A 26027-nucleotide genomic window follows, 5' to 3' on the forward strand; every position below is an offset into this window, starting at 1 on the left:
TTCATAGCACTCTCCACACACGAAGCCAAGCTGCTTTAAAAAAAGCATATTTTTTTCCCTGACGTTAGTCTACGTTCTGTTATTAGTACTCAGTTTGTCAGCAATCATCAAATTCTGAAACAGAGTCCATGGATCCTCTGCAGCATCAAAAGGAACGGACTGGGAAGTAGAACACATCAGCAGGAAGACCTGGCGGTTTTCTGGCAAGTTCCTACATGCAGTTAATGACTGCAAATGGCAAACCACCCCAAATTCTAACCTGTTTGCAAGACAGCTTTATAAGGAGAGCAAAAAAGGAGAAGACAATTGTGTGTGTGCGCGTGTGTGCCTGCCTGCATACACGTATCCACATAAACATTCTCTTCTGCTGTTTCATTAGCACCAAAGTGATAAAGCCAAGTCTAAGCTCCTTGGACTCACCCTGTCACAGCAAGTGATTTTGCAAGTTGCAGAAGTACTGTCGAAGCTGAGCTAGGGTTCCCAACCATGCAACTCGATGCACTCACTGAACCAACCACTCCGCTTTATCATCACTTCTTCTCTATAACAGGGCTATTGCCTCAGCTTGATTTTTAACTACAAAGCACGCTTTCCTCAGAGAGGAAGAGATTTTATTGGACAGTTTAAATGCCTACATTCATGTTGGCTGTTCATCTACTTACTGCAAGATACACACAGACAGCTTCAGAGTTAGTTCTCAGTCACACTTGTGGTAAGACTAGCAAGGCTCAGCAATCACCTGAAAAATTTTCTGTTACTTCTTTCTTTCTCAATCACCAAAGTATCTAAAGCACCTAAGAAACTGCAGTGCTTTGTATTTTTTCTGGTGCATTTTAAAGGTAGTAACATTCCTGTCCAGTTTTGCCCAACCTAGCAGAAGTTGTCCTTCCCCAAAACTTGTAGAAAAAGAAAAGCCTTACAACATGTTCTATACATGTCTTTTTCTGTTATTGTTGGTTTAAAGTAAATTTTGAAAACAAGGATCAGGGCATGAAGCAGAGCCTCTCACACAGACCTTTCAACACTAGCCTATGGGCGTTTCTGAATGTCTTTAAAAGTCTCACAGATAGCTCAGACGAGGAAGCAGATGAATTTGCACACGTAGGCAGATGAGACGGCCTCATTTAGGCCTCAACGCAATGGAGCGCCGTGTGATGTATGGAGCTATGGGTCCAGAAAGCCCCTTTTCCTTCAGCCACAAGGGAACTGGCAACCCCGGCCAGGTTCCACTCCCATCTCACTCACAGAGGGAAGGCCCAGGGCTGAAACGTTTCCTTCATGTAACAAGACCTGTCTGGGGTTTAGGAGTCCCATAAAGTGACCCGAGAGCTTTTATTTGGGTGGGTGGCAGGGAACAAAGCATGCTTTTATTTTGCGCCTAACCTCTCAGGTCGCACAGGGTGAAACGTACCGTGCCTCTAGCAACCGCCTCGGAGAGCTGTACGTTGCCGTCGACTAACGTGTGCATGTCCAAGTGATTTTATACCGTGTGAGGCTCTGCACTGCAGGCGGCGGCCAGAGCCGGCGCGGCGGCCGCCAGGGGCCCGCGCAGGGGGCCGCGCCGGGCAGCGGCCCGCCGGGCAGCGAGCACTTACCTAGGGAATTTCTCCTTCAGCTGCCGCAGGCTCTGTCTGGTGGGCTGCACCTGCCCCAGGAACTGGGCTATTTCATCGTACTGGGCTTTGGTCAGCTTCATGCCTCGCACCGCCAGACCGGCACGGCGCGGCGCGGCGGCGGGAGGGGGGCAGGCAGCGGGCTGCCCCACTCGGGCCCCCAGTGCCACGGCCGCGCGCAGCGCGGAGAGGCGGGAGGAAGGAAGCCCGTGACTCGCGGGGGAGAGGGCGGGCGCGCAACAAGCCCGGGGCACCCTTTGCTAACAGCCTGACGCTCAAACAGCCATAGGCGGCGGCGGTGGAGGCCGCCGCTTCCCGCCGCTCCGCCCAGCGCTGGGACGGCCGGGCCGGGCCGAGCCGGCGAAACGCGGCGGGGCGGGGCGAGCCGCCATCCCGCGCCGCTCGGGCCTGCGCAGCCGCTGCAGGGGCGGGGGAGAGGCGCGCGGCGCTTCCATGGGCCCCGCGGAAATGGCGCTTTTCTGGAGGTATCGCCAGGCTCGGAAGCCTTAAAGGGTCTCCTTGCCTCTCCCTTCCCTACAGCGGGAACTTCCCCAGGCCTTCGCCCTGGGGCGGCGGGGGGAGGAGAAGGAGAAAGATGCTGGCCTCGTGGCCTGGCCCAGCCACGGCTGAGGAAGCGCCCGTGGGCTCCTTTGCCGTGAAGTCAGCCGGCGCAGAGGGAGCTCGCGTGGGGCCGCGGAGGCTCCGATAGTCGTGGGGCCGGGGGCGCCGAGCGCCGCGCTCCAGTAGGCCCCGGGGGTAGAGACCGAAACAGAGCCAGGTCTGCGCCGGCAGTACCCCGGGGTGGCCTGGCTTGTGCAGCAGTTGCAGCACGAGGGTGGGGTGTAACCTCTCCTGAATCGTTTTGAAGTATAATTTTCAAGGCCTTTAACCGGCAGCCACTTTGAAATAACTGGTTCCCCCCCCCACCCCACCCCCCGCTTATGGTAAAGACCTGCTGAGGTAGTGGGATTGCGACCGTGGCTCCTCGCTCGCCTTAATTGTAGTGACCTGTAACCTTATGCTCACGCGCAAATGCCTTCTGCTAAGTTTTAGAAGAAAACCGTCCAAACTTAACGCTTCGATTGACTTGAAGTTTAGTTAAGCCTCGAGCGTATTTTGAATGACATGGTGATACTATGAAACATCAGTGCACATGGTTGAAGCCTTGATTCCTGTGCTGGGTGTTTTAAATAATTTTGGGAGATGGGTGCTCCTTTTAATAAAGAACTGTATATAGATGAGAGATTACAAAGAGAATCAATCATGCATCTGACTGACAAATATAATTTCAGTTTAACTAATCATGTGCATGAACTGTGTACAGACAATAATATTGCTAATTCCGCATGGTTTGGAGTCCCAGCCTTGCAGTTTCAGACACAGAAGTAATGAAATTTGCTTGAAATCTTGAGGAATTGATTTATGTAGGTTTTAGGTTTTGTTTATTTGCTGTCTCTTTTGAAGGCTTTGAGGATCACATTTTAGGTGTTTTTCTGCATCTTAGCCAGAAACTTTACAAAATTTCTTTGGAGAGTATGAGAACTGCAGCTTAAAGGAAAAGCATGCGAACAGTATGTGTATATTAGCCAGGTCAGGCACCCTGGCTTCTTATTACTTGACAGTGCCTGATGAACCCTCTGTCACTTCGTCTTCCAGGGTTTTTAATGGGTTTAGTTTGGAACCTGGAGCCTTCCTGAGAACAGGTGCTTCTGGAAAGGTGCCTTAAATATCGATGTTTGAAGCTTTAAAATATTGCTTTGTTTTATATAAGTTGCATTCTAGATTGTTCTATATTGGTGGTACGTATCTGACAAATATTAACAATAAACATTTTAATATCGATATTTTAATGTTAATATGAAGTCTAATAAGAATAGCGATATACAGCATTTGGATATATTAGACTTATTTGAGAGAATTGATTAGATGGTCACAGCTGTGTATTTGGTTGGCTTGGGGGCTTTATTTGGTATTTTACTGAAAGAACACCATTTTGCTGTGCTAGTCTTCCCTCCTGTTCTGATAGTATCAACAGCAGTTGTAAAACTGAAAAGGATAGGAATTACATTGAGTTATTATAAAGTTTTCTTTATTTCCTGTCTCAATAGGCTTATCTTGTTTGTTTTTTTGTTTTATTTTGTTATATTTTTACCCTGGGTTAATTAATGTGCATCAGCTATTGGAAAGCTAAAAATAAAATAAAAAGAAGGGTAAAGCTAAAGCGTCTGTCTTCATTGTGTTGAGTAACATCCCTCAGTTATTATAAGTAGCTAACCTTAAAGCAAAATGAAAGTGGAGGCAAGGCATTTTAGTTTTGCTATAAATGTTCTGAGGTCAGTCTCAGTCAAAGGTACAAGACTGTCTTCAGTAGGTTTGTCACAGTAAATGAAGATGGTTTGTTTTCAGTGGGTTTTTTTTTTTTCGCCTTACAGTGTAAGTAAACACAGTGAAGCTAAGCCAAATTATAGATTCCGTTCCTTTCTTGGAGACCAAAAAATAATATGTGAAATTGACAAAAGATTTTCCTTTTAAAGGAAATATTATTATTTAATATTAAAATGCTTTATTTTCTTTAGCTATATGAAGTAGTAGTCTTAACACTACAGGATGTTTGTTGGGAGGGATGGGTGAGTTCTTTTTAATGTGATACCCACTTTTAAGTCCCATGAGGGTATAATTTTCTTGAGCCATGGAAAGGATCATTTTCCCTTATCTTGCAAAAGATTAGAATTATGACTTCTGAAATATAATTTTTTAAAATAATTTTGTGCGTCTTCACTACTACTACTACTACTGCTTCCTTAGAAGCGCATAAAGCGTGCTCTTAGAAATGACTTACATCTTCCTTTCTTTGTTGCAGGATAAGTTCCAGTGAAACTTGTTTTTAAAATAATAAGGTTTCTAGCTTTAACTTGTAGGTTTATCTCTGTTCATCTCCCTTGTTCAGTAGTAATTTAAAAAAAAAAAAAAAAAAATTGACATTTCATTCTGCATTGCACAGCGGTGGAATAGTTTTAGAACTGCAGTATGAAGTTACCAATCTCTGGAGCAATGTCTGATATAGGTATTAGATATGTTTCTTATACTATTGTCCTAGAACAAGGTTCTGCAGATTTCAAAATTATTTTAAAAAACAAGAAAATAAACTGGCATGAATATTCACTGCAACCAAGATGAACTAAGAGAATATTATCCTCGTGAGATAACAGCCCTCAGAGATATGAATCACTTTTCATCCAAAAGAAGCATTTACGGTTAAGTGTAAGGGCTTGAATGTTTTAAAACATAAATTGGAAGTTCTGTACACAAAATGTATGAGCCACAGCGTGCCTATATTAATTACCACAGAACTATACCAATGACGTGCTCAAAAATCCAAACAGACACACAAAAAAAACCCTGACGTGTTCCTATCAGAAATAGCTCAATTAAGCTGCCATCACCGTTTTTACCATACGCAACAAACACTAGACCGTGTGAAGCTGAGCTGTGGATAGCTGTATAAGGTGTTGTGGATGTTGGGAGTTTGCATAAATTCAATAAGCAAATGAGTGAAATTTGTGGAAGAAAAATACATGAAAAGCTTTTAAATACCTTTAGCCCAGGAAGTCTCTGAGATGCAAATGGCTGGATGCTGGGGGAATGTTCTGAGGAAGTATAATTATGTGCTTGCTCTGTTCTTACGCTCCTTCCTTGGCATCTGCCCTTGGCAGCTAGTTTTTTGGATTTCTGCCTTGGGGATGGGTTCCAGTCCATGTATAAGAAAAACTATGTTTCCTTCCAGGAACGAAGGTGGGCTAAAGAAAAAGAAACAAAGGGAAAAACAAGTGACTGGAAGTGACGAATGAGGGGGAGAAAGAGAAAGAGAGCCCCTAAGCTGTAGGGTCAAAAATATAAATAAAAAGAACCAGAGGGAAATAGCTGGCCGAGAACCTCCAGTAATGACCATCGTTTAGTAAAGGTAGTCTTGGTCACAGTTGGCAAAGGATAAAGTAACAGACCTTCGGTCTGCTTTTTATATTATGTTATTTGATATTTTACCAGTGATCTTAGTAGGTGTCCCCCATTACTATGAGAAGGTGATTGCATAGTGTCATTTATAGCCAAGTTCATAGTTAAAATGCCATTCATTACTTTCCACAGAGCTTAAAATCACTGTGTTTTGAGGCTAGATAATTATAGTACGGTGTTATAAGGAATAAATTCATGCATAAAGTGTGAATTCTGATTTGAGTTTTATGACTTTACAGCTATCTTTTTACTTTACCACTCCACTTCTTTTATAGACAGAATCTCTGCTCCGTGTTAATTTTCCCATAGCAAAATTAATGCAAAGACTCTAAGCACCCATATGTATGTTCCAGGAAGGGTAAATGAGCAATTGCATACTGGTGAAAGTACTTTTCTCCAGTTTCTCTGCAGGAATGGTGGGGAGCATCTGGAGGAAAGAGAGAGGAAGAAGCATTTTTCAGGCTGAGAAGAGACTTTTCATGATAGGACCAGATCTTGCTGAAGATACTGAGAGAGGCTGGTGGGAGGGGAACTGTATGAAAGAGGATTGTGGAAAGAAGGACAAAAATTCCTAGAGTGCTCAAGTGACTAGAAAAATGAGCAAGGAGCTTTATTTTGTACAGATTTATAGTTCACCTGTTCAAAACTGAAATAGTTGGTTTTGAAACACTGAAAAACCTGTACCATTGACTTCACACAACATTCTAGAAGATGTGTCAGTGGGATTTGAGGTTTGGAAAAAAAAAAAAAAAGTGTCCTTTACTCAACTGGAAAGTCAGTGACTTAGTGGCAGATTCAGGACAAGCTGTTAGATAGTGAGGTCACAAGTCTTGCAGAAGGAGCTAGAAGGAAAATCAATATCCCAAAAATATACCTGGAAATCTGAAATCATGAGTAATTCTAGCATTCTGCATGGATTTAAAAAACTGAAAAGTTTGTGCTTCTAGAAATTGGTGTTCATGTAAGAAGAGAAAACTTACTTAGTTTGTTATCTTCAGCTTCCTTTGGAGGTTCAAAAGAAAAGACTGTTTTAATTTTTTTTGGTGTATGTGTGAACTTTGAGGTACCAGTTCTCGGAAAGTTCTCAACTGCCGTTGCAACATCTTTGATTCACTTTCCCGTGCAGGCATCAGACATTTTGAGATCCTTTGAACCCTTTTCTTCTCTCAGAGGGTTCATCTACAATCAACATGTTGAACTTGAGTCTTCAGGTACTTTTTCAAAGACTTTTCTGAAAAAAAGGGTGTCAGGCTTTGTTTTCATTGGTAGGTCTCATACAAACAGTTGATCACCTAGTTTAAAATTGTGCTGCTAAAATACATGCCATTTTGATACTGAGTAGCTTTTTAAAGTTTTACCTTCTATCTTCTTCCTTTATAGACTGTATAGCTCAAATGTTTTTGAATTTTTAGGTTGTCGTAATTGGCCTGTTCTGCAGATGTGCTTTGAAAATTAAATCAACTATTTTTTGATTGTAGGTTTTAGAGTTGGGAACTGCAGTAAGACTAGAATCTCATTTGCAACTCTTATTAGAGCGCCTATTACAATTTTCTATGCGCACAGTGTTCTCACTTCATTCAGTTTGGTGCAGAAGTTTTTGTATAGGTATATTTTAGTCTCTTTTTCATGTGTTTTTTATTGTGAAACACAGCTCTTCTTATTTGACGTTTCTAAATTATAAGAAAAACTTGAGTATGCTTCCGCTTAATTCAGTAGTAAGTGTATCTGTAACTGGTTTAATAAACATCTCCACAGGAGACAGTTGTTACCTCATAAACAAGGAGAACCTTCAGTTTATCATCTAATTTATGTCCATAGGTTCTAATGTACTAACTGAAAATAAATGTATTGTGGAACAATCCATGATACACTCAGTCTGTATTGGAAAGAAAAGAACAGTTGATCTATACATCACTGTTAAGCATTGACTATTTTGCCAATTCACAAGATGATAGATCACAATAAGTTTCTGTTTTTTCCCTAAAAGTATTCGTAGGATTACTTGATATCTCAACACTGTGAAGACCATGACAATGTTAGGATGATTGTATATAGGAGAATAGCAACTCAAAGAGGCAGACATTGCTTTTCTTCTGTGTCTTCAAATTTATTTATTGTAATCACAGAAGTAATTGAGGAAGATAAATCTAGCTTTCTGTACTATAAGTATACTCAATATATCTTTCTTTAAAATATTTGTGTTCTTGCTGAAGACATTTTTTAAAAAATATGTGTGTGTTTGTATTGTGTTTTGAAAACATTGTTTTATATACTGGGGGCCTGATCCAATGCTTGATCTATGGTCAATTGGAAATCTATCATTAATTTTAATGGACTTGGAAGCAGACCGTTTTTAAGGTTGTAAGCTGTATGTTTATGTATTTTCTGTAACAAGCTATAAAAGAATTTTGAAAATGATGAGTTACTTAGAAAATCAATTTCAATGACTGAGATGTTAACATACCCTACGTGTTCTTGTGCTGGAGCTTGACTCCATGGTAATTCCGTATGATAAAATTTCTGGAATTTGGATTTGCTTTTTTAAACTCACAGTAGTCAGATACATAAACCTATATTAAAATATCTTTCTGGTTTCAAATTCAGTTATTTAAAGTTAATTTGTCTTCTTTGTCTGTATGCATTAAAATATTATTAACTGTTGCATACTACCTTTTCCCCAGGGGATTTCTGCTTCATTCACTGGACAGGGAAAACACTGTAGCTGTGTGAGGAATTGAGTTGTTTTCTGTAGGACCACTGTCTCATTTGTTGAAGCATTTGGAATATGTACTGGGTGAATGAAGCAGGAACTACAGAAAGAAAAAAGTTAAACGTTAAGGTAATTTCACTGCTGCCAAGGAAAATGGATTCTCCCCTTGTCTCTTTACAGACTTCTCATGTAAGCTTAGAAGTCTTTTGGTGGAATTTTCCTTCCGTGTGGCCTCTTTTGAAAGGGCAGCCACATTATCCAGTGCCAGACATCCTATTTAATTACATAGGTGCCATAAGCAGTTCCCAAAGAGATCATCCCAGCCCACTCCAGCCAGTTTTACATTCTCACCTGTGCACTTGTATCACTACTACTAGTGCTGATTGTGTGCATACATGGTCAGGCAGATCCAGCTGAAAAATGAATATACCAGAAAAAAAAAAATAGAAATATTATTTTTCAGCTGAATCAGCTTGTGGATCCAACTCACTGGACAGAGAGCCCAGCCTCATCAATGTAAATGCCAGCACAGGGGAAGAAATAGAGATACATAGCCAGAGATAGCAGGGCTACCTCTTCCTGTTGACTGTAGGGTTAACCACACAAATTAGACATCCAAATTAGGTGTCAGTCATTCAACAGTATGATTATCGGGCATCTACTGAGATCTTACAGAGATACTTGAGAGCCTCTTGCACTAAATACTAAGCACTGTCAATGGATCTGGATTTAGTGGAAGTTGTACTTTGAACACGCAGAGAAGTGAGCACAGTACTCAGATGCTGGGTATGTTACCCTGAGTAGCCAAAATCAGTGGACAGTTCTGACCTAAATCTTTAAAACTTAGTTTTAATTATGTATGTGTGTGTGTGAACACATACATATAAAGGCTAAATCTCTATGCATACACACACAAACACATAAATGGAAAAAAGGTGTTTACCTTCATACTTGTGTTTATGTAATAAGCTACTATGGTAATGAGCTTCATTAGAAAACATGTTGAAATTAATAAGACTATTTACAGTGAATGAAATGGACAGCATAAAGTAAACAATGAGGCCAAAATTTGAATTAAAGGGTAGAAAGAAGTACTGAAGAGGTGTGCAGTCTATTTAGAATACAAGTAAGGCAGAGGAGGGAAAAATTAGAAATTAAGCACTGTTTCATAATACAGATAGACAAGAATGACTGATTCGAGGTTTACACCAAAATGAACAGTATCGTTTCCAAACTTCTCAGTCTTTAACATTGGAACAGTTATGTTGCAGTGTATGACTATATTAAAACAAAATACAATTAAAATACAGCTATTTCAGTTAAGAAAGTACACTTTGTGGTAGATTGTGTTTTCTGCATTTATTTTTTGTTTTGCTAATTAGTAAAATATAGTAACTTGCAACGTGTTTGCTAAGCACTGTTGTGAAATAGCATGACTCCACTCTATTGCCTAAATTGTGCTTGTTAGCTTGGTAGAAACATAGAACACCAGAGTAGCTAAGTAGCCTGTCTGTTTCTGTTTCCTTATAGCCAAAAGTAAGCATTTTAAATAGAAAGATAAATACTTTACATGCCTAAATCTAGCTCCAGTATTGCTAATTCTTTGCTTTCCAGCAAAATCTGTGAAAGAGGCACAAATTCTGCTGACGCATGAAATTATAAATGAGGTTACAGATTAGTGTTAACTCCCTGGCACATTGACTGAACAAGTGGCTATCAACTGGCAACAGAAACTTAAATTTGTAGAACTGTCTGTTGTGGTGGTGGTTTGTATTTGGTTCTTTTTCCTGTCCACTTCTTCTCATTCTCCCACCGAAAAAATAAAAGAGCAAAGGTTTGGTCATATAGCTTGCTATAACTCACCAGACGTGCTGTTTGACTTCAGTCAGTGGAAGCTGCATATGATTAGCCAGTCTGAAAATTAGGACCTTGTTGTAAGAAGTCTGGAACGCTGAGACAATTTTTAGGAAGCTGGATTATTTTAGATCAGATGAGGGTAAGAGATATAAAAGTAGATTAAGGTGTTTTTCCAGTAGTGAAATTTCCATTGTCGCCTTAAGCTTGGGGAGTGGTATTGAGTTGCTGATTTTTTTTTCGCTGTATTTCTTGCAAGATGCTTAATCATTTATTGCCCAAAGTTTCTAACCTCTCATTACATATCAAGTGTTTTCACTGTTCAAAAATTGTAACATTCTTGAATGACTGTTATCACAGAATCGTAGACATGTAGAATGCAGCTAACCTCAAGAGATCATCTCGGCAGCCAGATCAGACATTTGATGGGATCAAATATGACTGCACTATCCCTTACTGAAACATTTCTCGTTCGTTCTTGTAGACTTCCGTAATGAGGTATTCACAGTCTCTATTGGTAATGTGTTCGAGTATCTGACCTCACTTAAAGTTAGAAAGCTTGTTTCTGATGTTTAATTCCAAGCTCATGAATTGCACATTAAACCACTTACTTTCTGTTCTACACTTTGTAGAAAGGGGAGAGTGATAATCACTGGATTCTTTTCTTGTTTGAAGATTATTGTAATGTTGATCCACTTCTTCGATTTTTTTGTAGCATATGCAAGCCCAATTCTTCCAGTCATTTTTTTAAAGTCATTGTTCTGAAAGGATTGCCCTTTTTTTGCTCTCTATACTCTGCAATATCTTTCTTAAAATGAATGTCTCAGCTGAAGCAGTTTTTCCAATGCATCTTGCTGAATAGAATGAAGAATTTTGATATTTTCTGAGCAAGATTCCTGGATACAACTTCTCAACTTGACTTACTGGAAAAGTTTCACATTGTAAGCTTATATTCTGTGCATCCACCTTGATAAACTCTTCAGTTTGCTGTGCTAGGTCTTAGAAGTAGCACCGTTAAGGAAAAGCAGAGTATATAGAGTGCAATGGATACACTGGTCTAGCTCACTGAAACAGTAGGGAATCTAGTGTGTAAATTATAAGAAAATAAGAAAATATGAGTATTAATATTAATGGAAAAATGAAATTTTAATGGATGTCCACTATGCAATTGTTTAAAAAATTTTACATGAAAGTTTATAATAGCATTGCAATTTCTTGAATCTTCCGTTTCTTCTCATACCCATTCACTCTTTCTAACACATGTAAAGCATATTTGACGTTTATAATAATGGAATGATTAGGCATGTTACTGACATCAAGGTTTAAGGGACTGGGTGACATAAGGAATTTATGTTCCACTTTAATCCATTTGTCAACCTCCTCTGGGACCTGTTTTTAAATCTAACTCAAGCCATACTAATTTGAGGGTGGAGGGGAACCTGCCTAATCCAACAGCCTGAAAAACCCATAGGTAGATGAAAATGTCTAAGCTCCCCCTCTCTCCTGTTTTTTAAATGGAAAGAATAGTAACAGTTTATCTGATGAAATTTTCTGTGGACTCATATGGCAACTTGTTCAGCTCTATTGCCTTTTCAGTTCAAGAATCAAAACAGAGAAGATGGTACAGATGGATCATTTGAGACACTAAATAAATGAAATATAAACGTATGTAATTCCCTGGAGTGATAGCCGTTAATGACTTACTTTGCACATCAAGTCAATTTTCATTTTAGTTAGAAAAATCATTTTTCTGGTTTAACACTTTTCTTGTCAAGGAGGAAAATTTTTGAGTATACTTACGTTATTCAAATGCATACAGCAGCACTAAAATCAGTTGCTTCCAAAATATCCAAAGTGGCAATGTGTCTTGCCTAAGCATGGACTGGTATGTCCTTTCTGTACCATAAACTCTAAATGAAGCTTCCACTTTGTTGGTAATAAGAGATGTAGGACACGATTTTCTCCTTACGTACTCTGGGGTGAATCCAAAATCGTTCCATTGGAGCCAAAGTGATGTAAGCAAATTCAGAATCAGGCACGTTTTGTAGCTGATACAGGTTTATTCAGTTACCTTTATACTGTAATGCTTGATCAGAAAAGAATTATTACCACTACTTAATATTTGACACCAGCATTCAAGCACATATTTGGAAAAATTCAACTCAGGTGTCAGTACATGGAACTGTGTATTTGACATATTCATTGAGAATAATTTGCTGCTTACTGAGGTGCCAATCTTAGGGTTTAAAGATGAAAAATATGCTCCTATTAGTCAAATATTTATGAGTAGAACCCAATGCATTTAAACCTTGTTGACCTTTATATAGTTATGACATATATATCATCACTTGGTTATCCTCACCGTTGATTTGGTCTGGAAAAAGTAAAACAAGAGGTTAAGTAGTCCCTAAGGGTAAGTTAAAATGTAGGCTACTACCATGTTATATGGCTTTAGTATACTTAGTGTCTTTTGTGGCAGGTTGATGAGACTGCTCAAAGCAATAAAATGGATGCCGTTTGCTAGATGCTGCCATTTAAGAAAAGTTTAGTTTAGAAAATGAGTTGACTGCTGTTGTACTCAGTGTTCTAATATTGCGAACAAAATCTGTAATAGTATTTGCATTAGATGTGTAAAGCCTAACTCTTGCTTTCCTGTTTAAGCAGTTGCATACATTCAAAATGAGTTTAAAATACAGTCTGATTTGTCAATATTTGTATATTTTTTTCTGATTGGAGGCCAGAAGGAAAGCAATTACGGTCCTTCAGCCTGATCTCCTGCCTAACGTAAATCATAGATAATTAATTAATTAATTACAGCTTCAAATCCAACACCTGTGATTGAATTAGAGAACGTTGTCTTAAAACAAAGCAGTAACCAAAATATCTTTAAATCTTGAATTAAAACAGATCCAGAAATACAGACTATGAGTAACCTCTTACTAAGTTCTTTCTGTGGTTAATTGCCTTCACTGTTGTTTATAAGTAGCCGCCTTCTGATTTGAAACTGTCTAGTTTTAATTTTTTCGTGTAGTTTTGTTGCAGCTTGATTTCCTAACTTAGGTAAGTTGTATGCTAGATTTATCAGTCTGAGTTAAGCTGAGTTAGGTTGGTGCTCAAATTGCCTTTTAAACTTTTCTTTGAGAAGTTAAATATAGTAAGTTATTAAGGAGCTAAACATTAAATCTGTTGCTATTCTTCTATAAAGAGTTTCTTTAAACATTATCTCTTTTGTACCCAGTGATAAATCTTGTATGTACAAGGTTTGCGAGTGTTTCCAGAGTGTGACTAGAGGAACTTTGGCAATTGTGCAGTTAACATTTTTTTTCCTATGGCAGAGCAGAAAATAGTACAAGTTGGAAATATATATCAAGTAGTACATTCATGAGAGATTTATTTTATGAGGTTTTAAGGATATATATATCAATAGCATAGCATGAAGCTGTCATTTAAATATACGTGGGTGATACAAAGATCTCTGCATTTGTTTTGAGAATAAAAGGGTTACCAGGCTGAACAAGATATCAACAAAATCCTGTAATATTATTAAACAACTTAATTTTATCTCTTACATGCCTAGTTATTTTTTGTGTTTTCTTAAACAAAGCCATTGCTATCACACATCTTTTAACACTTTATTAAAATATCAGATTAAAATATTTGACATGGTAAATATTAACAAATATTTCATTCTCATGGTTTCGCTGTAATAGTGCTGAAGACGTTGCTATTAGTTCTCTCTATAATCATGTGCTCACAATGTTATCCTGATAACTAAACCAGATGCTCTTTGGCAAAAAGAGGAAGGTAACGAAACAGGAGAAAGGTTGTAAAATGAAAAATGAAGCCTGTCAGAAGGAAGTTATCAGAAAGAACCCAAGACAAGTATCCCAGGCAACATCTGGTGTCTCTGAAGCTAGAAGACGCAGCTGAAAGGGGGACAGAAGTGGTGTGTGATCCGTTCCTTTCTTCCTAGCCCTGCCTAGTAAAGGTGATAGTACCCTACTTGTTTTGTGTTGATACCTGCATGACAGGAGTTGGAGGAGTGGTAGTTTTCACGAGGTCTCCTGTCTCTTGTGCTTCCTTGTATTTACTTGCCCTTTTGTTTCCATTTAGTGACCAGTACAGGCAGTAATGTATTTTGGTGAGTTCTATTATGAATGCTTGTTTGTGTTTAGGTATCTTTTATACAACTGTTGGCACTAATTCATGCCCAAGGGAAGAGTGTTTATGCCATCTTACTATATCTTTTTAAAGTTAATCCAATTGTTTATTTAATATAGGCAGGCATGGTTGTTTTGAACTTGTGTAGAGGTTAGAATTTAGTTGTCCAACTGATAATTACTATCTCACCTCTGAAATAATTTAACTTGAATGATGAAAAAGAGATGATTTCAGAAAAATTCAAGTAAGTACATTTTATTTAAACCCGCTTATTCATGGCAAATCCTTACGACTAACAGGACAGTATTTTAGACCTAGCTTTTTATCTATAGCGTAAGTTCCAAATTCTGCATTTCAGTTCTTCTCCCCTAATGGTGGGAGTTTTAGGACCTATTATTTTTTCACTAACATGCTTTTAGATTGACATGTTATTTAGGAATTCATGCAGGCAACTTCTTTGGCTATATACAACAGTGTTGAACAATGCAAGAGCATTTGGAAGAATTTGAATTGCAGAATTCTATTCTCTCATCGCATATTTCACAACTGCAAGACTCGTTACTTTGTGGTCATGCAAGTTATGGTGTATCATTGGTACTTGTTCAGCAACAAGTTAGTGAAGCTGTAATTATCTAGAATTTCTTTGTTAATGTATGGAGATGGAATAAGATTTTTCTCTTTCCATGCTGAGGACACTGATGATACAATTGTTGAAGTAGAAGAAGGTTTTAATGGTATTTTGGCCACTAGCGCTTGTCAGGGAAGCTCTGCTTGCATTCTGGCTGTGATGGGTCATACGATTAATAAAAGTAGTCAGAGAGCATCTCATTTGTAGGGAAATCTCAACTGACCTTGACGATTTCTCCGCATTGAGAACTTTTGTAGAAGTGCAATGGTGGTATAGGAATCTTTCCAATATCTTATAGACACTTTGCATCAATTTAGGTGTTGCAGAGTGATCACAGCAGAAGGATGAATTTCTCTCTACCCTGAAACTGATTCTCATGTATACACCAGTTTACTGAAGTCAATGATTTGCTCTTTGGCTACCTCGGTATGAGAGCAGAATAAAATCTTCCAGGATTTCCCATATGTCCTCATAAAGTCTTTTCCAACCTTTAAGTAAGTCTATTTTTGATCTGGGTTGTGAGAGTGCCACATATGGTCATCATGCAATTCCAGTTGATGACTGCCAGAACTGGCCTTTTCATCCTTTTTTCCCCAGTTGCTAGTGATGTCAGAAAACGATACTGTCAGCAGATAGAATGCTTACTTTTTTGGTCAGGTGTTACATACTGTCTACATCTGACAGCCCATATCTCTAACCTATTTTTAGGCTTTATGTATTTCTTCCTGTATTTATATTCTGTACACCACTTTTTATATTTTTGTACACCGTTTAGACCTAAGATCAGATTTGATTCATTTCTTATGCTTCTCTTCATAAGGCTTTCTCTTTTGCATTTTCTTTACCACATCTAAATAAAATTCAGAATTTGCATCAGTAGGGATATTTGAACTAATTAAATCCTTTTTAGAAAAGGTAAAATATAATTTTAGGTACAGTTATATGTAATAGTCTGAGTTGGACTTTGGTTACACTGGACAATTTATAGACTCCTGCATGTTACGGAGTCAGTAGAGTTACATTAGATATTAGAACATTTGTAACTGTGGATGTGATGCTGTGCATGCACTTTTTACTTTTCACCGTAGCTGATTGCTGTAGATGAGCTAGTGGTTTCCAGAACTCAAAAAGTATTCATTCAGAATGCATTTGAATATTTCTGCACCACACTTAACTAAGTGTGGTTAGGCATAACTTAACTAAGTTATGCCATGTAGACATATCTGAAGTGTACATCTGTACAGACTGATACAGATGCATGTGAGTTCCTCCTTTTGTGCTTTGATCTGGTCAGCGTGAGTCACGCCAGGTCTGGAAGCCATAGAGCTATGTTAGTGAGGTAGTCTATTAATCAATATTCTCCTTTGCCTTGCAGGACTTACTACAGCAGAGCGCCCAGCAAGCTTAGATATGTGGCTCCCTCTGACCAACTGAGAATGTGGGCAAGTTGTGTGAAGTCCATACTCATCTGTGTAAGCATAAGTGTCTCAACTTAGTCACTGAATAAGAAGGGAATTTGTATAGCTTTGGTCAAAAACAGTCAGAGAACAAAACCTACAAAACCTCAAAACTTTTGCGTGAAATTTGTTTTTGCGAACTGCAACTGAAAACATAAATAGATAAGAATCTGTTTACGCAGTCCTCACAAGAGCAAAATTTCCACTCATGATAATAGTAAATAAGTGTGGCAAAGGTTAAAATTCCCGGAATGATTATTTGTGAAACTTCATGATATATTTTTAAAAGCTAGAGCCTCAGTATTTTCTTTAGCTATGTCAGACTGCTTGTTTTGGGAACTGGAGAACTGCTCCCTAGTCCTATCAACAGTTCAGGCTGATAATTAATGGGAATGTATTTTCTTATTAATTCACAGATATGTATGATGTCTCTTTTATGTGCCACAAAGCTTCTCCACTAATACCCTTGGAGTGTTAACCCTTCCCTGAGTCCTAACATTAACCTCTAGCCCCAAACTTAGGTTCGCTTAGGGCTTTATGCAAAAAATGGGCAAAATTGATTTTTTTTCACAGAGTTCCCATATAAAATGGTGAAATTGTATGGGTTAGTCTAATGGATTTTTTGAAAACTTTTTTTTTTAAAACATAAAAATACAATGGCAGATTTTTGCATGATTTTCATTGTTTTTTTTCCCCATTCCATTGAGGTGGTTGTTCTTAACAGTGAAATGCTACAGTAAAGAACATTGATTAAGGAAGTTTTAAGTAGTGATTATAATCTTCCTGTTTATTGAAGGGAAGGACAGGACAATGAAAAGGAAACTACTTCAAATCAATCCCTACTAATTTAAACTATTTATAGAATCACTGATCAAAGCATGATTCATACAGACCTTGGGAGAATATAATGCTATAACCTGTGTACATTTATTTGCAAATATAAGGTAATGTTTTCATGGTTAGCAGCAGCACAGTACCACATATCTGTCACTGTTATAGTAAGTAGTATTCTTTACAGAAAACTCAGCCCCAAATCAAAAATTTCACAGACTAGGAAAGTAAAAGAGACTGTAGTTCTTTGAATGAAAATTAAGTTGTATTAGTAAGTTTGGAAAAACTGTCTTATACTTGGCTTTTAAATAAATACTGCAGAAGTCTCTTGTAAATCTCTAGTATTTTTTTTGTAATCCTTTACAAGTTGTAAAATCATAGCTGAAAGGCAGACAGAAAAGGAATGTACAAATAAGACATCTGTTATTGTTATATCAATGATGATATATAACGAGCTCTGAAGTAATAACATTTAACAAGGACTAGAGTCTTATCCAAAATGAGATCTTGTCCATTTCCACTTCTTCATTTAGTGCGTTCATACGAATGAAGTGAAGTTTATAATTGGGAAATCTTATCTATTTAGCATTTGTAGTATATCACAGTTATACTACAGTGTAGTTTAGATTAATAGATTTCCAGCCAAGCCGTATCTTAACGTAGAGGGGTATCTGTAAACCAGCTTCAAGTAATGTATGTGTGTACTGCTTATGTGAAAAAGTATTCAGAAACACCTTTAGTAAGTACAGTAATACTATATTTTACAAGTTCAGCACTGGGAAATTTATGTACCATTAACGTATTTTCTAGCCTGTTAAGGACAAGCAGCATATAATGCTCCATTGAATAAAAGATTTACAAGTCACAAGCGTGGAGGGCTATTCTAATACAGGTTTTGGGTGTAGGTATCTTTTAGAGATGTTTTGTAATTACGTTAATTTAAAACAAATTCTTATTTGCTAAATATTAGCATTTGGTTTATCAAAAGGTTAAACTTTTAACTTGTTTGAAATTGATACAAAGCTATGAATTTGCAACTAGTGAGACAGCTGGGGAATGACAGAGCTTTTCCGTGTATAGTGGGTGAGGAGAGAAGGGAAATATATATATATATATATATATATATATATATATATATATATATTTTTTTTTTTTTTTTTACCTATTGTCACACTTTTCAGCCATACATTAATAGAAACAAAAATAAACCATGAAAGAAATATCTGTGTACTTGTTTCTTTCCTTAAAGCCTTTTAGTTTAACCAACAGTAAAGTGGTTAATCATACATTTTAGTATATTTTATTATACTTTTAGTATATTTCAGTACTTTCAGTACTTCTCAAGGGAGAAGACAATTGCTCTTTACCTTACTTGCAGCCGACTCAGAAGTGGATTCTCTGTGGTTTTATATCTTTTGCCATGGACCACGAATAAGTACATATTAATATTGAGGCAATATTTACTGCAGTACACATTTGATTTCCTGTTTATGTATTCTAATTCAGAGGGATGCCTACTTTTTATCTTCTGAAGATGGACATGTCTTTGCTATGAATCTCAGAGCATTGTATTATCCTTGCATCGTATCATTATATTACGCTGTGCTTAAAAAAGCAGAGTGTATCTACCTTTATCATTTAAAAATAGCTGTGAACTTTTGGAAGAACTGTTAAACAGGTCCTACTGGAAGAGTACCCAGTGGTTTAGTATAGATTTGATATATTGGATATATTAGGTATATTCAGACTCCTGAAAGATTGGAGAGAGAAACACTACTAGGATTTGGCTAAGTGTGGGAGATTAACTTCTGAGGTACAGAATGGAGAACAAATGTTACGGTTAATGTAAAGGCCCAATTACTCATGGTTTTTGTGGCTGACGTTTCTTCAGTGTATTGTCCCTAAATCTGTAGGGTGTGATATTGTTCTAAAACTTAATTTGTTATGTAATAAGGGCATTTATAAATTAAGATTTAAAAATATGCAAGGAGACGATAGATATTATTGAAAGGGAGAATAGCAGATGGAGAATAATATTCTTCAGAGAGTGTTTCTGAGGTTTATCTTGCTTAATATTTTTGTTAATGCTACTGGCACAAAAAAGAGAGCTGTACTAAGGACAAAGTGGTAGATGTTATTAGTGCAGATGAAAGCTAGGCATTCATGCAAAAATATTTTATAGCTGGATGACTGTGAACTATGGAATAATACAAATTGGGATGAAAGTCAATAATATGAGGTGAAAGAATTTCTACATAAATGATGCGTTTTTGACTATAAACATATAAATAGCTGGAGGTTCTTGTGGATCTGAGCAATTTTAGGAAGTATAAATTCCATTATACAAGAGGCTGGCACGTCTAAACATCCATCTGCAATACTCTGGTGCAATTCTGATCACCTACTTTCAGCAAAGATGGGTTCAGCTGAAGTGGGTGCAGCTGATCAGAATAAGGTACAGCCTCAAGAACATTTAAGAGCTAGTTTGCTTAGTCTAGTAAAAACAAAGGCTGAGAGGTGATACAATAGTTATGGTTAGAAACATCAGTGAAGAGTAAACCACAGGGCAGGGAAAAGAGGTGTTTAAAGTAAATGGCGGTTATCAGAGGAGCAAATTACCATAAGCTGGGCCATTAATAAATGGAAAATGGAAGATCAGCTGTTTCTACCCATAAAATAAATGAGATATGGAAGCTGCCTTATAAATAGTTGTAATAGAGACAAAAGACTCCAAATTGTTTTCCATACAGAGTTTGATAAGTTTATGTAAGTTTATGTACCCACATACAATATGGTTACCTAAGTTACTTGGAGACTAGATTCTTCCAGCTCTGCCTACTGGGCTACACTTAGTTTCTTAGTTTCTGCGTGTGTGTTCTTTTGTTTCAGTCTTTTTCTCTGAATTTCCATAGATAACTGTCACTAAACAGTCTTTTGTTAGTACCAGATAACAGTTACATTCAATCTAAATGTTAGCCAGGTTAATCACAGGGAACTATTTGAAGTTGCTGAATTCTCTTCCTACTGCATGACTGTTCACTGGCCTGCAATGAAAATCAGTTCGCGTTGTACGGTGAACTAGTTGTACTAGTACTTTTCTCATCATATTTTAAGTGTTTAGATACACTGATGGATCAGAATATGCTTCTTACCTAGAATTTGGCTTTCTCTGTGCAAGAAACTAATAATGAAAAAATAGAAAATACGGTTCAGGTCTTCTTCCCAAGGTTGTCCTGATCCAGAGTTCTCTGTGGCACATGAATACTGATCTTCTCTCTAGGGAGCCATTTCCTCTTTATTCATATTCAGTTAGTATATGTTTGGCAAACAAAACCATTGTTTTTGGAAATAAAAAGTTAATTAAACATTGTTAATTATTCAGATTCAGTGCTATAGGAATACAATATAAAAGCTTACTGCCTGTGATTAAAAATCTTTTAAAATGTAGAAAACTGCTCCTTGAGTTTCAGAATTCTATAAATAAAAAAAAACCCTGCAACTGCATTACAGCATAATTTACTTTTTGATTCTAGGCCATGTTTAGTTTGGTTGTCAAAAGACGTGACGTTGAAGAAATACAAGAAGAGGTTTGTAGGCAGAAGTAATAACTTTTATTAGACCAGTTGGTATATTTGAAAAAGTTAGGCTTGCAGGCACACAAGCCATTCTTCCAGGTGTGAACATAGACATAGCAGCAAAATAAAAGTTGAGAACAGTTGCTCAGATATAGCAGACGCACATCAATTCATCGTCTTTAAAAGAAAAGCAGTTGATACCTGTGTAGTAAAGATGATGATACTGGAGGGACAAGACAGAGAGAAAGATACATACCTCTAAGGTAAAAGAAAATTTGTTTGTAGCACGTGGAACAGAGAGAGGTTAGTTTGGGAGAGAAGGGAGAGAGATTAAAACATGCCATACAATCACTCTCTCTCAAGTCCATGGCACCATTAGTTTTGCGTTTTGATTACCAGAATTTCAAGTGTTAGTATGTTTTGCTTAAGCATGAAGACTGCAACTGAGAGATCAGTAAAAGTGTGAGTGGTGAAAAGTGTTTAGCCATAGGCAGATGGGTACTTTTTTTCCCTTGTAGACTGTATTAGTCTACTCTGGTATATAGTTCTTGCTTCGTTTTAGGAACATAGTTACTGTGATGGCAAATTATTGGGATACGTTGTGTTCTGTTCCTGGAAGTTGTGGTTGTAGAATTTTGAAGCTAGTGGTGGTTGTGTTGAGAGATTATTTATTATAGTAGTAATATAGATATGTTGTTGGATTTTTACATTTCTTGTTCAGATATAGTCCACAGCCATTCAGTGTGGTTGAACTGCAGCTAGTTTGTTTCTAATGGTGAACTTACCATTCAGATTAGAGATTGTTAGAAGGCCAGGATGGTTTTGGGAAGACTTCTTCAAAGTTGAATCTTCTTCTAGAATTACTTATAATTCTTTAATGACTTTCCATTTAAGTACCAGGATACGATATTATTTGACAGCAGTAATTCCTTACGTGATATTGAAGTTTCTCTTTCAAAATATAGGATCTCTTTATAGAAATGACTTGTTGACTAAAAATCTTCTTTGAATGGTTGAAGTAGGTATGAGTGTGGGGTTTTTTTTCTTTTTTTTTTTCTCCAGAGTGAATGGGATAGTATCTGAGGGTGTCTGATTTGTGGATGCGTGTATCTGTTTCAGATGGCTGCGGGTTTATGGAGGTAAGTTTGTTAGTGTGTGGTTTTCTATGCATTTCAGTTTGTAGCTTACCATCTTTGATGTTGACCTTAACATCTAGGAAAGTGATGTTGGTATGGGAGGATTTCAGAGGCAGGTTGACAGTTGAGTCATGATTATTGGGTTTGTGGTTGGAATTAGTGAGGAAGTCCAGTTTTCTGGTCATGATGATGAGGATGTTATCATATATGTCTTAGTTACAGAATGGACTTGGTGGTACATATCTAATAATGAATAGTTGTTCTTTTACTTAGCTTAGAAAGCTGCTACTTCTATTTAAGACCTGAAGAGTGGTTTATGTGCCCCCAAATTTACCTAGTATTTCCAGCAATGCCTGCTTCTATCCCTAGACCGTCTCGGTTACAACAAAATGCGTTGGGAGAAATTGAATCTTTTTTTGCCTTTCAAGCCTCCTTTTTCTTAGCTTACCTGCACTCAAGCTGACCTTTGCTAGCTCTGTTTCTAATTCGCCTCATATACTCATTTTTAGTAGGGGATATATGTTGTAAGTAACCAAGGTCAAATTTCTGAGCCCTTGTATGTTAACCCAATGATTTCTAGCCCCCTTTAATCCTTCCCTACACCAGCAGCTGTAGTAATAAGGGTCAAGGGGCTGCTAGGGACTGAGGTCATTAGCTTTTGGGTTGTATGTATTCATTTTGTTGGTGCTTTTCACTGATTGGTCTTAATGGATACTATCCATTCTGTTGTACAGTATTAAAACAGCATTTGACCTTCTTAACAACATGAATGCTTGATTTTAAGTTTATTTTCCTTTGACTATAAACTTGATGTTGCCTTTTAGGTATGAAAAGAAATTGTCTTTCACGTCATTATGCAGTGAACTGCTATTTATTAATGCCTATTTTTAATACCTCATCATTAATGTGTATGAAGTCACATCCCACTAAGGGAATGGGAAAACTCCATCAATTTCAATGATATCTTTTAGGGCTCCCATTGCTGTTAACGGTATGATGCGAAAGGAATTAGATCCTTACTGTATACCACAAATAAACTGCTAGGTTTTATACTACTGCTTAAAACAGCAACTTTATCGTTGCTTTAATATATGTTTATGTTCTAGCCATTTTTATTTGACACTAGCATCAGAGTGTATAAGCTCGATCTTTGGGTTTTATTAATATTTTGTAAATGTAGCAAAATGGTGATACATGCTATTACAAAACTTACAAGAAAAATGGATAATACATGGCCATCAGTTTGAGCCTCAAACTGCTCCAGTATAAATGCAAAACTGAACCGTTAAATACTTTTCTGCTCAAGTTTCCGTCATTACTACGTAAAGAAAGCTAAAGACAGTAGGCATTAGAACATAACCTCAAAGTTGACAAATTTACACTTTGATGAACTCAAGCAGAAACTCCAATACCCTACGGTAGACCCCTCACTGACTATGTCATGCTTCTAGCACTCTTTCTTCTCTTGTAGTCAAAGTAGTTTGGTTTATGTTTTAATGCTTGAAATGTTTTCAGCCGCTACTGGTGAGAAGCAATTTCTGCACAGTGAGGAGGAAAGGGTTTATTGTATTTGGTGTTCGTTTTAGTGATACGGATGCTTGCTCACTAGGTATTGTACTGAGATCAGCTAACTCATTTCATTAAAAAGTCCTTTAGACTGTAGTGACTGTTTGGTCACTACTCACTTGATGTGGGGCTGAACCAGAAGTGAAAGGCTTTCTATCCTACTAACAGTTTCCTGAGCCTTCCATTCTCCTATATTAAGAGGGGTTTTCACAGAGTGGAAAAATGCCCCACCATAAAGCTGTAAGGCTAAAACTACAGCCCCTCTGCCTTCTGCAGCACTCCTTAAACTATGGATCTTGTTTGCTATGGGAAGTGAACTGCAGGAGGAAGCCAGATGGCAGCTGTATTGAGCTGCTGCTGCTGCTTTGTTGTGCAGGATGGGTGCCCCTCCTCCCTTTTCCAAAGCAAATGTTGATTCACGAACGAGAGGTTTATGTATCTGAATGAGGGATTCATATGATTTTTGTTTTAATGTGTGCTGTTTTAATAGTTTGCAAAAAAAATTGATTCTGTGTTCGTAATAAGAAACAGTTTTGAGATGTGTATGTGGCAAAGTTGTATAATTTTAAGGTTACATTTCTAAAATGGTACACATAACTGTAGTTATTTTATTACTCTAAGTTAAAGTGCCTGAATTGCTGAACCCAAGCATGTTGTTTGGAAAACATATCCCAAACAGGGAAAAAAAGCTTTATATTTTATTTTGAGGTAGAATATAATTAATTGGTCATCGTGAACTAAAAAACAGAATTTATTGTTAAAACAAAAAAATTTTAAAATTAACACACCATTGGCCAGAGAGTGTTTAGTAAATTATGAGAGCAGATGAACTGGCTGAACCAGCTTTACTTCATAGAATCTGCACCAAATATTTGAGTGTTTCATGAGCTTAAAAACATTAATTAAAATTCTACAAATTAACTTGGTTAACTAGGATTATCTGTGAGGTACTCACATATAATGTAGAGAACCATAAACTCTGCAGTCCTTGGAGGTCACTCCTTAAGACTGATTATTTTTCATATAACTTGGCATTCTCATTTTTACACAGAACAAAATTATATCCAAGTTTATGTACTTCTTAACAGTTGGCAAACATGTTTGATGTTCATTACGTTTGCAATGCAGAATACTTAAGAGTTTTGAATTTCCAAGTGTGCTGAATTTTATCTTCTGCTAAGACCACACAAGTACATAGTATAAGGTTTGTAGGATAATTAACTAGAACTTTCTTTCTTTCACTGATTACTAAGGTCCATCTTCTTGTGAAGCCAAGGACAATGAATAGTTATAACAAGAGGAGCTCACCATAAACACTTTTTTCTAAATATCCAGCACTGAATTCTGTCTGGCACAGTTGTCAATATAATGTTCCAGATTCCATCTTTTGCCATAAACTGCCTTCTAAGCACAATGTAAATAGAATAGGCACGTAAGAATTAGGAATTTGTGTGATTAACAAGCTGCATTTTTAACTGCCGTGGGAGATTTATTTAGACTGCCGAGTATGCTTCAGAATGTGTTTTTTAATATAAATAGCTACTAAGAAAAAAGTCAGATGAATGTCAGAAATGAGCTTTAATGAAATATTTTTAAGAACATATACCAAATAAAGTAATGTGGTTTTCCCTGTTCTTTTCTTCGTCTCTTTCTTGCTGTCTTTCTCTCCTTTCTGATGTCAGTTTGTGTCTTCTGCAATACAGATAGAGAGGAGAGAAAAAGAGAAAATAACTCTGTAGTGCAGGTGGAAACAGTTAGAGGAACTGGGTTGGAATTTTAAAGCTGATATTCCTCCCTCTCAACATACCACATTAAAAAGTAGTTTGGGGTGCCTGGCATCTTCATGACTAGTAATATAAGTAAATATCAGCAGTATTCAGGATCGTTCAGAATTGACAGGCATATGGTTTATATATAAATCTACATATATATACACACACCCCCACACACATATTCAATGTCTTTATGTATGTTACAGATATATAATAAACAGACATATATGCTGAAATCTATGTTTCACATCAAACCTCTACAGTATGCTTCATGAGGGAGACAAGACCCATGTGTTTTGCAGAAGCTTTTAAAGCTGTTTCATTTATTTTATTAGCCTTTAATGAATGTAATTAGAACCCAAGTAATTAAATGCAATTGTGCTCAGTATGTTCCTGTTGTAAATTGCCCTAAACAATGTGCATGGTGTGAACAAATTTGTGGGATTAATAGAGGATAGATAATGTTTTTGGATAGTATTTCACACTAAACGGCCGCAGAGAGAAACAAAGAAGCTGGCGCAGTGTCATTAATCTTAGTCAACTGGCAGTTCTGGTGTAATTTGCATGACTTAGGCAGTGACACAAGATGGGGCTAGGTTGGGATGGGTGTTAGATCGCTAGGATACGTATATATTTATTTCTCTTTAGTACTCTGATTTATAAGTAGAAAGAAGTTTGAAGAAATTGATTCATTCCATTTTTATCTTTGTTTT

At 37.3% G+C, this 26027-nt stretch overlaps 1 protein-coding gene and 1 long non-coding RNA gene across 26 annotated transcripts in view; one reads left to right on the forward strand and one right to left on the reverse strand.

Moving 5' to 3' along the window:
• CDIN1 (CDAN1 interacting nuclease 1) overlaps positions 1 to 4563 on the reverse strand; it is a 171275-nt gene extending 166712 nt beyond the window's left edge. For all 23 annotated transcript variants that reach the window (XR_011141553.1, XR_011141550.1, XR_011141554.1 and 20 more), the window contains exon 1: positions 1596 to 4563. Coding sequence is in view for 16 of the 23 variants with exons in the window: in XM_068946332.1 (XP_068802433.1) it covers positions 1596 to 1696 (101 nt within the window). In the remaining 7 variants the exon portion in view is untranslated. The remainder of the gene's footprint in view (positions 1 to 1595) is intronic.
• LOC138067491 (uncharacterized) overlaps positions 1954 to 26027 on the forward strand; it is a 44566-nt gene continuing 20492 nt past the window's right edge. The window contains exons 1-2 of one of the 3 annotated variants that reach the window (XR_011141557.1): positions 1954 to 2098; positions 16353 to 16449. This is a non-coding gene — a long non-coding RNA (uncharacterized lncRNA). The remainder of the gene's footprint in view (positions 2099 to 16352; positions 16450 to 26027) is intronic. The other 2 variants (XR_011141556.1, XR_011141555.1) reach the window with 2 other exon arrangements.

Source organism: Struthio camelus, chromosome 5 (assembly GCF_040807025.1).
Source record: "Struthio camelus isolate bStrCam1 chromosome 5, bStrCam1.hap1, whole genome shotgun sequence".
NCBI lineage: Eukaryota > Metazoa > Chordata > Aves > Struthioniformes > Struthionidae > Struthio > Struthio camelus.